A 15594-nucleotide genomic window follows, 5' to 3' on the forward strand; every position below is an offset into this window, starting at 1 on the left:
ACAGCCGGGCCCCATGCAGCAGCCCCCAGGTATTTGCAGGTGTCAACAGCCACGGTGAGGTGCAGAGGGGTTGACATGCCCGAGCCCAACGAACAAGGGGGTGGGTTTAATATTCACTCGCGCAGTCTTCACCGGTTGCGCGCCCTGTTTCAACACACAGCAGTCATCGACCGGCTCAGCTAGGCGCCCGTGCCACAGTGACTGAGTGGCATGACTGACATCCCTTGGCGCCTCAAGGCGCTGACATGGACAAGCCTGCCCGCCGTCCTTTACCGCCTGAACTGAGGCCGTGTCGCCGTGGCCTCACGGGCGCCCCCTTTGCCCTTTCCCGTGCCGGCGGAACGCACACTCCGGTACTGCGGCCGCTGAATCAAACACTCCCACCAGTGGCCAGCGGTGTCCGTTGACACCTGGCAGGGTTACATCTGTTATGCGCCCATGCGGCACCCTGGCTCGCATTGTTGCCGTCTTCCGTCAGTTGGACTTCTGGCAACACGCGCGAATGAATGGTCCAGGGCATCGCACTCTTCTAAAAGGTCACCAATGCGAAGTCCTGGCATCTGCAAGTATTGGGCGCGCCTGACCACCACCACCATACACAAACCTGATTCTATCTGTCTGCGACTGCGCCTGACCTGCCTTCTTGTGCCTAAAGCTGTTGTCGACGTAAACCACAATTGCTCGCACGCAGTATTCCCTTGTGGCGGCCATGCCCACCAGCGGCAGTAGGGGCACGTGAGCAAGTCGCCCCCGCACGGCCGTCGCCGCCGCCGCCTTCCCGCCACCAGGCAGGTGTCGGCCCGCTCGCCGGCACACCCGCCACCCCACACCACCACATCACAACCGCCCCGCCATGGCGCCCACGTGCTTCCTCACGCCTGGCGTTTGAGGACGGCGTTCAGGCGCTGCAAACAGACGGCAGCGGGGTGGGGGGGGGGGGGAAAGGGTGAGTGGCGGGTGGCAGAGAGGCCAACGTGCTGCAACGTGCTGCAACGTGCTGGCGCCTGGATTCCAGGCCCACCTCAGCACGGCGCCCACACCCACGCCCTCACCTGCAGCACCTCCCAGCCCTGTCGCTTGACATCGCCCTCCTGCCCTGCCGCCGCGCCGGCAGTAGCACCAGCACTGGCGCCAGCAGTAGCAGGCCTGCCCACGCCGCCGGCGCCACTGTAATCCCCAAACAGACCGTCTACAGGCGACCGAGCACCCATCGACGCCATCGAAGCCGCCGCCGGCGAAACATCCCACGCGCCGCCGGCGCCGCCGGCTGTAGCACCGCCGGCTGTAGCAGCTACCGCCGCTGCTACAACCGCTACGCCTGGCGGCGGCGTGTTCATGGCGTCGTGCATGAGCGCCGCGTAGCGGCTGTGCGTCAGTGACGTGGCGGGCGCGCTGCCTGGGGCGGTGGCTGTAGCAACAGCCCCGCCGCCGCCGCTGGGAGCGGCGCCGCCAGCGGCTGTAGCCACCGAAGCCGGCGTATGGATCAGTGACGGCGCTGCTGGGTACCCCGCCATCGGCGAAGTACTCCAGCCGCCGAAGCCGCCAGCCGTTGACGGCGTCGCTGCGGCGGCCGCTACAGCGGCGGCCGCCGCCGGAGGCGCCGCCACCGGCGCGGGCAGTGCGAGGCGGCGAGTGGCCAGCGAGGAGCCGAAGCCCGCAGCGCCGCCCGGCGGCGCCGGCGAGGGCGCCAGCGGCGCCAGCAGCAGCAGCTGCCTCGGCGCCGCCGCCGACGCCGCTGCCCAGGTGGCCACATGGCCCAGCAGCTGCGGCAGGAGCGCCGAGCCGCCGGGCAGCTGGGCCTGAGGCGGCGGCGGCGGCGGCAGCCGCAGCGCGCGCAGTGCGGCCAGCGCGGCGGCCTGACGGTCGGGCGACCAGCAGGCGGGCGCGGCGTCCGACTCGGAGGCGGCCAGCTGCAACGACAACGGGCACGGAAACAAACACGTGGGCAATCATTTTGTTGACGGATTTGTGGTGAAAAGAGGTGGGCGATGTGGCAGCAACCAAGCCCAAGGTTGCTGAGCTCGCAGAGCTGTATATTGCACTCAGCCCAACTCAAACCCATGTCCGTAGCCGCTTACCTCGGGCGTCGGCAGGCCCCAGCGAGCCGACGGCGACGCGGCCGTGGCCGCCGCCGCCGCCTCATACGCCGACAGCAGCTCATTGAACGCCGCCACCGTGTCTGCCGCGCTACAGCTGCCACCGGCACCACTGCTACTGCCACCGCCGCCGTTCAGCCGGAGCGCCCGCTGCTCGGCGGCGCGGGCATCCATCTCCGCCACCACCTCCGCCACCGCGCCGCGAGCCAGTCCCTCTAGGTCCACCGGCACCACCGGCTCAAGCACCGGCGCCGCCTCCGCCAGCGCCGCCAGCGCCCGCCGCAACACCTCATCCGGCGCCTCCGCCAGCGACGCCACGCGCACGCCGCCGCCGCCAGTAGCGCCGCCGCCGTCGGCGACGCTGAGCACGCGCGCCGCCAGTGGCGGCGGCCAGGCGGCGGCGGCGGTGGCGGCGAGGTGGGCGCCGATGGCGTCAGCGGCGTCGGAGGAGGCGAGTGTGAGGACGATGACGGGCACCTGCGGCGGCTGCTGGGCCGGGTCGGCTTGGTGAGCGGCGGTGGCGGGCGGGAGGCAGGCGAGCACTGCGCGCAGCCGCTGCCAGCTGCATCGTTGGCACGACACGGCATGGCAAGGCAAGGGGAGGGAGGAAGGTGAGAGAGAGCAATCAGCAACGTGAGGTTTGCGTAGACGGAAGGACGGTACACAGCCGCCGCCGGCTGCTCCCCAACCACACAAGCACCATCTATAGCCAGCCCTGCCCTGCCCTGCCCACAACACAGCACAAAGGCCCCTCACCACCAGCCGCCCACGGCACACGCACGCACGCACGGACCTCTCCGCCAGGTCCTGCGCCGCCTCCGCTGCCGCCTCCTCGTGCGACGCGCCCGCCGCCAGCGCCTCCTCAAACGGCCGCCCGTCCACCAGCATCAACACACCGCCCACCGCCGCCGCCACAGACGCCGCCGCCGCTGCAGCGGCGGCCGCAGCATTGGTATTGGCACTGGCGGCGGCTGCGCCCGCGCCGCCCCGCCGGCCACTGCCTGGTGTCGACGGCCCGGCAGTGGCGGCGGCGGCCGCTGCCCCGAGGCCAAGCGCGCTGACGTCCTCCACACAAAGCGTGAAGTCCCATGCCTCAGCCCGCCCGCCGCGGCCGTTGTCAGCGGGCGCCAGGGCGGCGGCGACCGGCGCCAGCGTCAGCACCTCCCCCAATCCGCCCGGCAGCTGCCGCCGCTGCGGCCTCGGGCCCGCACTGCGCCCGCACGACAGCCGCGCGCGCAGCCACGCCGCCGCCTCCAGCTGCAGGGAGCTGATGCAGCGCGCCGCCGGCTCCAACGCACCGCTTAGCAGCAACAGCTTCCACACCAGCCGCCGGCCCGGCGGCGCCGCCGCCGACCCAACCGCCGCCACCGACGGTCCCCAGGTCCAGGACGCGCCGTCGCCGTCGTCCGCCGCCGCAGTACCGCCGCCGCCGTTTCCGCCGCGGCTGACGCGTGCCGCCAGCGGCGCCGCAGCCAGCGCCCGGCAGAGGCCCGGCATCACCGCCGCCGCCAGATCAATGTGGGGCACGACCGCGCCCGCAGCAGCCGCGGCCGCGGCGGCGGACGCGGCGGACGCGGCACCAGTCAGGTGCGCAGGCGGGGCGTGTGCGTACTCGTGCTCGTAGGGCCGCTTGCGGCCAGCCTGGCGTGTGTGTTTGGAATTAAGAGGGCACAAGCGCGCATCGGGTTGCGTTAGCATGGCGTGCGTTGCGTGCCTAGGGGAGCACCAGAGCCGGTGTGAGCAGTCTAAACACCGGCAGGTAGGGGGAGAGATTGACGTGCATTAGCCGCGCGCGGCGCAGTTGCCACCCGTGTGCATGGCCCTACTACCGCCCGGTCATGCTCACCCCAATAGCCCCTACCCCCTGTGCCCTCCCACAACAACACGGGCGCCCCGACTCACCGCCTGGCTGCCGCGCTGCCCGCCACCTCCGCCGCCGCCTCCCGCCATTGCGCCGCCGCCCACGCCCGCCGCCGCCGCGCGGCCCATGCCCAGTCCCAGTCCCAGCAGGTCCAGCGGCCTGCCACCGCGCACGTAGGTGACCGACACGCCCGCCATCTGGCGCCGCAGCCGGTCGTTGGCGGCGCGGCGGGCGGCCAGGCGGCGGCGCAGCGCCTCCAGGCCGGACCGCAGGCAGGCCGAGGTCACGGCCTCCTCGATGGCCTTGGCCTGAGGGGAGGGGGGTGGGAAGAGCGTGAGGAGCGTGAGGACGTGAGCACTGGTAAGGTGGTGTGAGAAGTGAGGTGCGGTGGGGCGGTGCACGCAGCTGCTTGCACGACTGGCGGAACACACATATACACACACATACCTTTCCAATTGCATCACACACGCACAAATTCACACACGCACCTGCTGCCCCAGCCTCAGCGCTTCCACCTCCCGCTGCCGCGCCTCCTCCCGCCGCCGCGCGTCCGCCACCGCCTGCTGCGCCTGCCTCGCCGCCGCCACCGCCGCCTCCAACTGCGCGGCGTAAAACCTGTGCGGCGGGTTGTGGCGAATAAGGTGATGGATGTACCATATCGTGGAATAGCGCGACGCGTAGCTCACAGCAGGATTGCTGCCAGCCTACATACACGCACGCACGCACGCATGCACTACACGCACGCACCTCTGCTGCTCCTGCCCGTGCCGCCGCTCAGCCTCCGCCGCGTGTCGCGCGCTCGCCGCCGCCGCCCGCTCCGCCGCCGCCGTCTCATTCGCCGCCGCCAGCATCGCGGCCATGCTGTCCACCATGTGCGGCGGCGGCAGCGCCGGCTGCGGCGGCGGCAGAGCTTGGTACGACGACGGCGGCTGCAGCATCTGCTGTTGCTGCTGCTGCTGCTGGGCAAAGCCGCCGCCGCCGCCGCCGCCGCCGGGCGCGCCGCCGCCGCCGGCCGTGCCGCTGCCGCCGAAGGCCGCCGGCGCCTGCCCGCCGGCAAACGACAACTGCCCTTGCGCCGCCAACCCAGCCGCGGGCCCGAACACGGAGGATGCCGTGATGGCGTTTGGCGGCGCGGCTGCAGGTGCGGCGCCGCCCGAGGCCGGCAGGCCGGCTGCGGCGGCGGCTGGGCCCTCCGGCCCGGGGATGGGCACTCGGTTGCGGCTGCTGCCACCGTTTGTGGGCGAGCCGAAGGCTGTGGGGGTGCGGATGGGGATGGCAAGGGTGTGGAGCGAATTTGGCGTGTCAAGAAGGACTACTGTGAAGGGCCGTAGCGGACGGCTGCAGGGACGGCGACGGGGCCGGGCCGCTGCAGGGCACCGCCACAGGGCAGCGCCCCCAGTCCCCCAGCAGCGGCTGTGCCACGCAGCCCCCGACCCACACACGTGACACCCGTGCACCTGCCTCCGACCCCTCCCTGTCCTCTCCTGCCCTCACAACACACATACACATGAGTACACCCTGACACAGACACACGCACGTGCTCACCCAAGGGCTGCTCTTGCGCCGCGCCGAGCCGCGCCGCCATCGGCCGGCCTGGAGACCCCATCATGCCGCCGCCGCCGCCGCCCACACCTCCACCGCCGCCGCCGCCCTGCACTCCAAACCCCTTGCTGCCCGCCCCAGCCGCTCCCATCGCTGCTCCCGGCTGCCCCCAGCCCCCCGCCTGCAGCCCCTGCGCCACAGGCTGCTGCTGCTGCTGGGCCCGGCCCACGCCACGCGCCGCATCGCCCCTGGATGCCGCCGCCGGCTGCAGGGCCGGCGAGCGCGGCGGCGTGGCGGCCCGCGGCGGCGGCGGCGCCCCCGCGGTCCTGCCGCTCCTCAGCCGGTCCAGGAACTCGAGGAAGTCGGGCGTGAGGGCGGGCGGCCGCACGCAGTCGGCGTTGCGGGCCAGGGGGGAGCGCTTGGCGGTGATCCAGGCTTGGGACTGCGCAGGAAGGGGCAGGGCGGGGATAAGTGGGGTGGGGGAAGCACGCGGCGCAGGGAGGTGGTGGTGGGATAGCCACTTGCAAGCCCGAATCAAGCAAATGGGGTACCACCAAAATTACTCCTCCTCTGCCGCCGCCTCCTCCCCACCGTCTGCTTGGGCGCCTTGGAGCTCATGAGGTGCGGGAAGGACACGTCGCGCTGGCCTGCAGGGTGAGGGTGACGGGGGGTTGAGGGTGAGGAGGGGCAGGGCGTGGGGAACAGGAACAAGCCATGCGTGCCAAGCCCTGTCACGACAGCCACCGCCCGCGGGGACTCCATTCCAAAGCGACATGGACGCGAGCCCCCGCCCCCGCCCCCGCCCCCGCCGGACGGCTGCTATACCAGCTCCCCCCCCCCCAACCCTCACCCGGCGCCGCCCCCGGCTGCACCAGCGCGCCCTTCTTCTCCGCAAAGTCCGCCGCCACTCCCTCGCTGGTGTGCAGCACGCGGGCCAGGTCGCCCAGCGGCATGGCGGGCAGCGGCGTGGGCGGGCGGGCGCGGGGGTCGGAGGCGGGCACGCCTGTTGGGGAGGGCGGTGCATGCGGGAGAGGGGGTCAGATCCAAGCCCGGGGGCGGGGGGGTACAGTTCGAAGGCAGGCGTGCAGCATGTCACACCGTCATCCGGGCATCGTCGGGCACCGTCTGCCCCCACCCCCGCACCGTCTTTCCCACCTTCCCCGCCCCCCCCCTCCCACCCCTCGCTCCCGGTCCTCCTCACCCCCCAGCGCCAGGCTGAGCGCCGCCAGTGCGCCCGCCCTCAGCGGCATGACGTGGCTGGCGCACACCGCCGCCAGCGTGTAGGGCGCGCGCGCCAGGAAGCCGAACACGCCCAGGGCGTCGCCGCGCTCCAGCAGCGGCAGCAGCGCGTACAGGGCGCGCGTCCAGTCGGAGGCCTGCTCCTGTGGGGCGTGTGGAGAGGTGCGGGTGGGTGTGGGGAGAGGTGTGGGTGGAGAGGCGTGGGAGGAGAGGCGTGGGGAGAGGTGTGGGAGGAGAGGCGTGGGGAGAGGTGTGGGGAGAGGTGCGGAGTCAGGGCAAGGAGGGGAGTCGGAGGAAGGCCAGCGGGCAGAGGCAGTGGAGACGGGGGGCAGAGGCCGGGCCGTACGCGCCGCTGCGCTCAACACACCTGCGTGGCCCCGCCTCGCCCGCCCCCCCTCACACACATGCTTCCCCCCGTCCCCCCTCCCTCTCCTCCGCTCCCCAACCCCCGAAGCACGCCCGTACCTCCTGTGTGTACTGCCGCACGTACTGCATGGCCTCCTGCCGCTGCCGGAAGCGGCGGCCGTTCTTCTCAATGGTGCCGCCCACCATGAGCACAAGCAGGTAGCACCTGGGGGAGGGAGGTGGGGTTACATTCATGATTAGTGGGGGTGGGAAAGGTTGAGGCAGGGGGGTTGAGGCAGTGGGGTCGAGGCAGGAGGTTGTTGATACCAGCCGAGGCAGGGGGAGCCAGTGAGGCACGGGGGACATGGAAAGGGGTGGAGGTGAGTCGGTCGGGGGTAAGGCAGGGGGCAGGGGGCAGACAAGGGCGGGCCGGACTGTTCCTTGGCTGCTCCCCTTGCTCCCCGCCCCAACCCAACTGCGACGTGGGGCTCGTCCACAATATTCTTACTGGAGTGGTGGATTCCACCGGGCCCCCACCAACACGCGCCGCCACCCCCTCTTGGCTTCTTTGGGATTGGAATACACCCCCCACCCAAATGCCCCGCGCCCCACCTCCCCACTTGCCTGGGCCCCCCGCCCCCTCCCACATCCCTCACTCACTTCATCTCGGCGGAGCAGGGCGTGGGCAGGCCGTGCTTGGCGGCTGCGGGGTAGAAGCGCGTCACCAGGTCTGTCAGCACCTTCTTCAGCTGCTCCTGGTTCAGCTGCGCGGAGAAGCCCTCCTTGCCCTGCAGCAGGCGGAGGTGGAGGGGAGGTGGAGGTGATGTGCCCGAGCCCCCAGGCGTCCCCATTGACACCCCATTTGCCACCAACAAGCGTCAACTATACATACCCTATAATCCTGTATGCTGCTGTGCTGTATGCGCTGCAAACACCACACGCATACGCACACAACCCCTACAAACCCCCCACAAACTCCCCCGCACACCCACACAACCCCACATAATTATGTCTCCCGCCCACTCACCCACAGCTCGTGGCTGGAGATGATGAGGAAGCGCGCGATCTCCTCGTTCCAGGCCAGCACCTCGGGCAGCAGGTCGGGCCGCGTGTGGAAGTGCTGCGCGATGATCTCCTTGCGCACCTGCAGGCGGGGGGGGGGTACATTCATGATTAATTAAGGAAGTGGGGGGGAGGGGCAGAGAGGGATCAGGGGGTGGGTGGGCACGGAGCGGTTAAGAGAAGGCGGTGTTCAAGGGTGGAGGGAGGGTGCAGGGGACAGGGCAGGCCGAGGGAAGGCGACAGTGCCGGGGTGGATGGCGGCGAGGGCAACGCCTGCCAGCCACTGCGCCAGCGACTGCGACTGAGGCGCCGTGGGCAGGTCCCGGCTGCACCCTTTCCATGAGCCTACTCCGTCACCACACGCCCGCGCCCTGCCCCCACGATTCCTTGGCTAGTGGGACCCATTCCGTTGGGCTCAGGCAGATACCCCGCCCACACATACCATCATTCCCTCACCCACCCACCCCACCCATCCCACGCACACAAGGGCCCCCGCGCACCTCCCTGTACCGGTCCCACAGGAACGCCTGCACCGCCAGCAGGCACTGCGCGGGGGTCTGGTGTGTGGCCGCCGCCAGCTGGGCCTCGTCGGGCGCCGCCAGCAGCTGCCGCAGTCGGGCCATGGTGGCGCGCAGGGCGGGGAAGGTGCGCAGGCTGTGCGGCTGCTTGTCCTCGTCGCTGTAGTTCTTGCGCTGGGGGGGAAGGAAGAGGGGGAGGTGGCGTGTGGGAGGGAGAGGAGGAGGGGGAGGGGGAGGAGTTGAAGGGCGCGAGGGACGCCAGCATCGTCACCTGCACCCCCAGCCACGCCCAAAAGCACTGGTGTCCCCACCACTCATCCCCGTAGCCGCCGCCCCCGCTGCCGCCCCCGGCACGCCCGGCGCGCCCTCCCCCCCTTACATGGCCCGGCCCCTGCTCACCGCCTTTTTGATGATGAGCGACTCGTGCGTGAGTTTGGTGTTGAGCGGGTCGCAGCGCTCAAAGATGTTTAGCTCGCCGGACGTCTGGATAGCGAGCGAGAGGGCGTGTGCGGGTGAGCGAGTGAGCACATGAGATACGGTAAAATGTCAGGAAACAAGGTTTGGCGAAGCTTCACACTCTTCAGTGCGCGTGGCCCTCGTGCCCACACAGCTAGTGTTCCAGCGGCACCCCCGCATCCACCGTGCGCCCCCGTACACACACCCCATCCAACCCCCCTTTCGCACCATCCCACCGCCAAGGGCCACCACCACCACCACCACCATCGCACACGCGCTCACCCCCCCATCCAAACCCACCCACACCATCCCGCCGGCAACTGCCACCACCACCACCACGGCTCACCTCTCGCCGCTTGCGCTCCGCCACCGGGCACATGAGCTCACACGTGCCCACCAGCGCCGGCCCGCTGCCTGCGTGCAGGTATTCATGTGCAGGTGTGTAGCTGGAAAGCACATGGAGGGTGCAGGTGTGTGCGAGCGTGTGCATGCGTAATCGTCACGTGTCAGTAGGCCAACAAACAGCACCAATACGCATGTCCACCACTGCTTTGTGGGCGGCTCCGCTTCCCCGTCCGTCAGGCTCGCCCAGGCTTCCGCCCGCAAACACATACGGTACACAGTTACACACATGCCACATCGCACACACTGTCCTGCGTGTTTTTGTGTGCTTGGGACACACACACACACACACACACACACACACACACACACACACACACGTGCTGCCCAGTGGCTCACCCTCCTCATCGTCCATGGCGTCACCGCCGCCGCCCCCTGGTGCCGGCGACCAAGCCGGCGGCGGCGACGGCGACGGAGAGCGCCCGCCGAGGCCGCCGCCAACATCCTCCGCCGCCTCCGGCGCCCAAGCAAGCGCCTTGCGCCGCACGGGAGTGCTCATGCCGCCCCCGCCGCCGCCGCCTCCAGCCGACACCGGCGGCGGCACGTCCGCGGGGCTCGCGAACCGCTGCGCCCGCTTCGCCTTGCGCGCCGCATCGTCTTCCTCCTCGCCACCGCCACCGCCGCCGCCACCGCCGCCGCCGCCGCCGCTCTTGCCGAAGCCGCCAGGCGTCGCCACCGTCGGACGCGCGCGTGCCGCCGCAGTGGCGGCGCCGCCGCCACCGCCGCCGCCGTCACCAGACCCCAAGAACTGCGGCATGGCCGCCAGCGCCGCCCTCCTGGCCGCATCCTCATCAAACACCTCCTCCTCCTCGCCGCCGCCGCCGTCCGCATCATAGTCCTGTGCGCCCTCTTCCTCGCCGCCGCCGCCACCGCCGCCGTAGTAGTCACCCGCCTCGCCCTCACCCTCAGCTCCCTCGTAGTAGCCGCCCTCCGCGTCCCCCATGTCAGCATCCGCCTCCATCTCCTCAGCCCCGCCGCCGTCTGCGGCACCGCCGCCGAAGCCGCCCGCATAGGCCCCTGCTCCGCCGAAGCCGGCGCCTGTGTTGCCGCGACCTCCGCGGCCCCCTTGCATGCCGCCAGTGCGGCCGCGGCCGCCGCCGCCGCCGCCGTCACCGCCGTCGCGAGTCCAGGTGAGCCGGCCTCCGCCGCGGCCGCCGCGGCCACCGCGGCCCAGCGCATCCCCGCCACCCGCGCCACCTGGTGCCATGCCGCGACCGCCCCTGCCGCCGCGCCCCGGGCCGCCGAAGCCGCCTTGCGCGCCGCCGCCCCGGCCGCCACCGAAGCTCCCGCCACCGGCAGTGCCGTCAGAGGCGCCGCCGCGGCCGCCCTGCCGGCCGCCCCAGGGTGCAGCCATGCGGCCGCCGGCGCGGCCGCCGCCCCGGCCTGCCAGCCCACCCGGGCCGCCGCCGCCGCCGCCGCCACCGCCGGCGGCCCCGGCGGCAGCTGACGCTGCAGCTTGGACGCGTGCGAAGACGCCACCACCGGCACCGGCGCCACCACGGCCGCCGCGGCCACCGCCGGCGCCCGGGGCACCTGAGCACAGCACAAGCAACACGCAGGGACTTGGACAGGAAGCCTTGCAATACCTGGCAGGCTTGGGGCATAGTCAGCGCATGCACGGCCGCCTGCCATGAAGCTGCAGCTGCAACCCCGTTCAGGCCCGCAGCGACCCACCGCCAAGGCCGGGTTCGCCCGCGCCAGCACCCGCACCAAAGCCGGCACCGCGGCCGCCGCGCCCGGGGCCACCGCCTCCGCCGCCAAGGCCGCCGCCGCCGCCGCCACCACCAGGCGCGGCCTGTGTGGGGTACGTCAGTGCATCAGCGCAGTCAGTGCAGTCAGTACAGTCAGTGTAGCTGTTAGATTCATCGCTACATTCAGCAGAGTCAGCAGAGTCAGTGCGGAAGAGAAGGAGGCCGAAAACGGGCCGGCCCACTTCCGGCTCATGCGGTCAGGCGTGCCGCGCGCCTGTGGGCCCCCAGCCTCATGCATGTGCGCACTGCTAGGGCTGGGCGCTGCCCTATGGTGGCTCCCAGTCGGCCACGGGGCACTTGTGTGCTGCGCTGCTTTGTTGTGTGGCCGCACTGCCTGCCAACGCGCTGCGCGGCCGCGGCGCCCCTCCTCCAGCCCTTGCCTAACAGGTGCGCCATGCCAGCAGCAGACTCGGTAAGCCGCTGCTGAGGACCGATTGCCACTCCCAGCCACTGCGCTGACTCGGTACGTGGCGAGGCGGCAAGACCGCAACCGCATGCGACGACCCCCAGTTGCGGCCCCTCGCTCCACAACCCTCCTTGCTTGGTGAGCCGTGCTGCTTCTGCCATTACTGCTGCCTGGCGCCCACCACCGCCAGCGTCGTGGCCCAGCTGCCACCGTCCAGGCTGTGGGCCCCGTCTGCGACCCCGCCTCACCTGCCCGCCGGAGGGTAGTGCCGCGCCGAACAGCATCGCCCCCGCGCCGAAGCCACCCCCCGCGGGCTTGCCGAAGCCACCCCCGCCTCCACGCCCGAAGCCGCCTCCGCCGCCTGCTCCAGCTCCACCTGCTCCCGCTGCTCCGCCAAATCCGCCAAATCCGCCAAACCCGCCGGCAGCTCCGGTCCCGCCCGTTCCGAACATGGCCAGATCCCTTTTAAGGACCGCAAAGCGGGACGGGAGTTATACCCCTAGCTCGTGGACCAGGGGTATGTTTAGTAGGCTAAAGCAAAGCCATGCAGCAGCTCGGGCATTAAAGCTGCTTCATGTGACCTTGAATTCGAAAGTGGCGAGGATAGCTAACAGTATTGTGTTTAGTACATTATGCAACCTAGTACAATCATGACGTTTTCAAAATTTCGTTGTTAAGAAGCTCACCGAGGCTGAGCAAGCCTGGGGTGCCTGTAAGCTTAACGCATTAATGTATTTCATACATAGCGATGACACATACCATCAGCCATTTCCGAAGCAGCGAATGCTTGTGTTGAAGGTGCCAAGTGCATGGGTTGGATGACTTGGTCGGTTCTTGCACCCGAAGTTCGTTTGGCCCCAGGTTCGCAGCGCAAAACACCCAGACCCACTTGCTCTAGCGCTTACCATTGGCGCGTCACACAGCGAATCGCCGCGAGAGCATACTATCCTGAAGGCCCATCTGAACCCCACTTCGTTGCCCCAAAATGCTCGCTAAGTTTGCGCTTAAGTCTTCCGCGCCACTTCGCGCGGCTACGTCCCGCAGCGTGCGCCCGGTGCGCGCGGTGCTGGTGGCGCCGAACGCGAGTGGCAATGGCACCGCGACCCTGGTTAGCCAGGCGCCTGCGCAGGCGCTGAGCGCAGCGCCCGCGGACTACGTCGATGCCCGCACGTGGCAAATGGTGAACCTCACCAAGGCGACGCTACTGGAGCTGACGGGCATTCCGCTGCAGGTGGGTGGTTCCCTTCGTCGCCGAGGCATCCAGGAGGGCAAAGGGTTTCTTCGCGAGCGCAGCACCTCCAAACGCGACCCAACCACTATGGCCCCTAAATCCTCGCACATAATTCTACCGCTGCAGAAAACCGTGGAGAACTACAACCTGACTATCAGCTACGAGCCTGCCGCGGATGAGCTGGTCGTCATCGACTACGCCAAGGGTGTGCGCTTCCCCGCCGTGTTCGGCCCCGACAACAAGGTGCGCGTGGACATCCAGCAGCCCGTGCCCACCGCCGTCATCGGCCTGTCCTTTGAGGCGCTCAGCAACGTGCTGCGCGCCGACAGCGCGGCCGCGGAGCTCATCAACGGCCGCGCGGCCATGCTGGGTGTGTTCCTGGGCCTGTTCGGCGAGGTGACGCGCGACGAGATCGTGGTCCGCCAGCTGTTCACCACCGACGGCGCCTACAACGCCATGCTGGTGGGCGCGCTGGTGCTGGCGGCCTCGGTGGCGCCCGCCATCCTGGGCCGCGTGCCGGTGCAGAACGTGTTCCCCGACGAGCACAACCCGCCCTCCACCGCCGGCGACCTGCCCAACGTGTGGAACTACAACGCGGAGCGGCTCAACGGCCGCGTGGCCATGGTGGGTGCGCATAGGAGGAGGAGAAGGAAGGGAGAGGACAGGGCGGAAAGGGAAGGAGAGGTGTTGTGGGCGTGTGGATGAAGCCTGCTGGCTGGGGCGCTGGGGCAGGGCGCACGCAGGGTGTGGTCTACGCATGAAGAGCATGCGGGGATGGCGCAGATGGCCACGGGTCGGGATGCGCACAGTTCAGGCGAGCTGTGATGCGAGAGTTTGCCTCGTTCCCTAGGTCGCGTTCTAGGCAGGGTTACAGTTCAGAGCACCTGCGCACCACTGACTGTCCGGCATGAGGCTCATGAGGCACTGTGGCTGACAGGGACGTAATGCCGGCCGGCTCACTGTTTTGCTACTCCCCTGCTCCTGCAGGTTGGCTTCCTGGGCCTGATGGTGAGCGAGATGCTGAGCGAGCGGCAGTGTGGCGTGGTCACCAAGCTGCTGTCCAACTGGAGCAACTGGAGCTGCTAAGCGGAGCTACACGCCTCCTGCAACGTGTGTGGTGGCAGGCTAAAGGCGGCTGGAGCTGAGAGAAGCGGTTGCGACAGACGTGCGGCGGCCGATAGTAGCACGGCAGGGGCAAGCGGAGGAGGGTGCAGGAGCGGCGGGAGCAGCAGCCGGCAGCCGGTAACCGCGGTTGCGACAATATCCCGAGGTGCTGAATTTATGCGTGAGAGGGCAGGGTAGGGGAGCTGAGGGTCGCGTGAGCTTATGCCTAAAGCAGGCCACCAGCCATGCTGGCAGTGCGCTGGCGGCACGGACGCACAAAGGTACCAGGGAGCACAGCAACGGCACGCGATGATGATGACATCGAGGCGGGAAAGACCGCTGTGGCATCCGAAATTTGAGTTGCCTAGTGGTGCGACCGCCGCCCGCCTGCTGGTGGCCCAGTAGAGCTGAGGCACGGTAGTCTGAATCCGCGTGTCCAAGGGAGGGGCTCCCGTGTAGGCTGTCCTGTCAGCAGGTGGTGTTTGGTGTTTTGCTTTTTTGCCATGTGGTGTACGTAAAGCTTGTTTATTGAGCGTATTTCGTCGTTTTTGTTGGATTGGTTCCAATTCGATGCCCAATGTGTGAACTTTCTGGATAGCAAACAGTGGCAACACGAACTTACAGAAGGGCAGACCGGTGGAGTGGAGGGAGTGGTGGTTGTGAAGTGGGGGTCGATGATTGAGGCAGGTGTTGCAGGAATCAATGACAGGGCTCTTTGCCTAGTCTGGTACGCCGTTGCATGAGCACGGACTGCATGAAGAATACAACGTGAGCCAGAGAGAGTTGAGTTTGAGGGAGGAGGCCCAGACATAGAGAGGCCAGGAGGACAAGACAAGCATCTAGGCTGCAGTCGGCCTGAGCCAAGTGGCACCTTTGCTTTGTGGAGGGAGGAGTCCCAGCGTGCGGCGCTCCCAAAACTATGTAAAACGTATACCGCCCAACTGCACCCGCCCGACGGCCCGAACCTGCACCCGCTCAAACCTGCACCCGTCCAAACCTGCACCTGCACCCGCCCAACGGGGGACGGGGGACGGGGGACGGGGGACGGGTCCCATCGGAGCCCTTCGAGGGACAATGGGAAACAGTCACCCCTTGGTATACAATTATATCAAACCCACACGTAATATCAAGCCCACACACGTAAAATGCGTCTCAAGAGCCTGCGGCTCATGCGGAAGTCTGGCACTTGCAGCTTGGGTTGGGACGGGCCGCATTGTCATGTGCAAGGCGTAGCAACACGCTTACGTACACCCCCAAGGAGGCCAGGCCGATCGCGCAGCGCTGGTGGGTTGGCATTGCATGTCAGCACGTGTGCCCGAGCAGCAGCGCCCACGCCCCCACCGTGCATGCCGCGTCATGCGGGCGCGCAGCTCTGTGCCATCGTTGGAGCACACGTATGCATGGCCCTGTCCGTGCATCTCCTACAGCGCCGCGGCACCCCGGTGCAGAGTGCAGGTAATGCAGAGGTCTGTGTGCGCAAGTGCACAGGTGCATCAGGGCCAGGGGGGGGTAGAATCTTCCGAAACAGACCCCATGCCTCAAATGGATAGAGCTCAACGAGAAAATCACGATTCCGCTTTC

The 15594-nt window shown here is 68.9% G+C and overlaps 2 protein-coding genes across 2 annotated transcripts; one reads left to right on the top strand and one right to left on the bottom strand.

Annotated features, from left to right (window-relative positions):
* Positions 1–105: 105 nt before the first annotated feature.
* CHLRE_02g143600v5 (uncharacterized protein) lies at positions 106–12431 on the bottom strand. Its single transcript, XM_043060244.1, has 20 exons — positions 11927–12431; positions 11196–11316; positions 9861–11054; positions 9466–9533; positions 9063–9146; positions 8646–8837; positions 8111–8227; positions 7744–7871; positions 7204–7309; positions 6701–6881; positions 6350–6502; positions 6091–6146; positions 5503–5941; positions 4705–5209; positions 4446–4572; positions 3999–4265; positions 2890–3737; positions 2079–2658; positions 1053–1910; positions 106–905 (listed from the first exon to the last, which is right to left on the bottom strand). The coding sequence occupies exons 1-20, from the start codon at positions 12128–12130 to the stop codon at positions 873–875; spliced, it is 6261 nt and encodes a 2086-aa protein (XP_042927783.1). The 5' UTR covers positions 12131–12431; the 3' UTR covers positions 106–872.
* A 110-nt stretch (positions 12432–12541) lies between these two features.
* Positions 12542–14950, top strand: CHLRE_02g143550v5 (uncharacterized protein). The gene is made up of 3 exons (XM_001694932.2): positions 12542–12909; positions 13036–13533; positions 13897–14950. The coding sequence occupies exons 1-3, from the start codon at positions 12664–12666 to the stop codon at positions 13993–13995; spliced, it is 843 nt and encodes a 280-aa protein (XP_001694984.1). The 5' UTR covers positions 12542–12663; the 3' UTR covers positions 13996–14950.
* The last annotated feature ends 644 nt before the right edge of the window (positions 14951–15594 follow it).

Source organism: Chlamydomonas reinhardtii, chromosome 2 (genome assembly GCF_000002595.2).
Source record: "Chlamydomonas reinhardtii strain CC-503 cw92 mt+ chromosome 2, whole genome shotgun sequence".
NCBI classification, from domain to species: domain Eukaryota; kingdom Viridiplantae; phylum Chlorophyta; class Chlorophyceae; order Chlamydomonadales; family Chlamydomonadaceae; genus Chlamydomonas; species Chlamydomonas reinhardtii.

What these genes read in the sequence shown, in the direction of transcription:
- CHLRE_02g143600v5 (XM_043060244.1), bottom strand. Translation starts at nt 12,130, where the DNA reads ATGTTCGGAACGGGCGGGACCGGAGCTGCCGGCGGGTTTGGCGGATTT. An exon ending in GCAGCCGGGGGCGGCGCCGG is followed by an intron (nt 6,147 to 6,349) that starts GTGAGGGTTGGG and finishes CTCACCCTGCAG; the next exon opens with GCCAGCGCGACGTGTCCTTC. An exon ending in GGGGCCTGCCGACGCCCGAG is followed by an intron (nt 1,911 to 2,078) that starts GTAAGCGGCTAC and finishes TTGTCGTTGCAG; the next exon opens with CTGGCCGCCTCCGAGTCGGA.
- CHLRE_02g143550v5 (XM_001694932.2), top strand. Translation starts at nt 12,664, where the DNA reads ATGCTCGCTAAGTTTGCGCTTAAGTCTTCCGCGCCACTTCGCGCGGCT. An exon ending in TGACGGGCATTCCGCTGCAG is followed by an intron (nt 12,910 to 13,035) that starts GTGGGTGGTTCC and finishes CTACCGCTGCAG; the next exon opens with AAAACCGTGGAGAACTACAA. An exon ending in TCAACGGCCGCGTGGCCATG is followed by an intron (nt 13,534 to 13,896) that starts GTGGGTGCGCAT and finishes CTGCTCCTGCAG; the next exon opens with GTTGGCTTCCTGGGCCTGAT.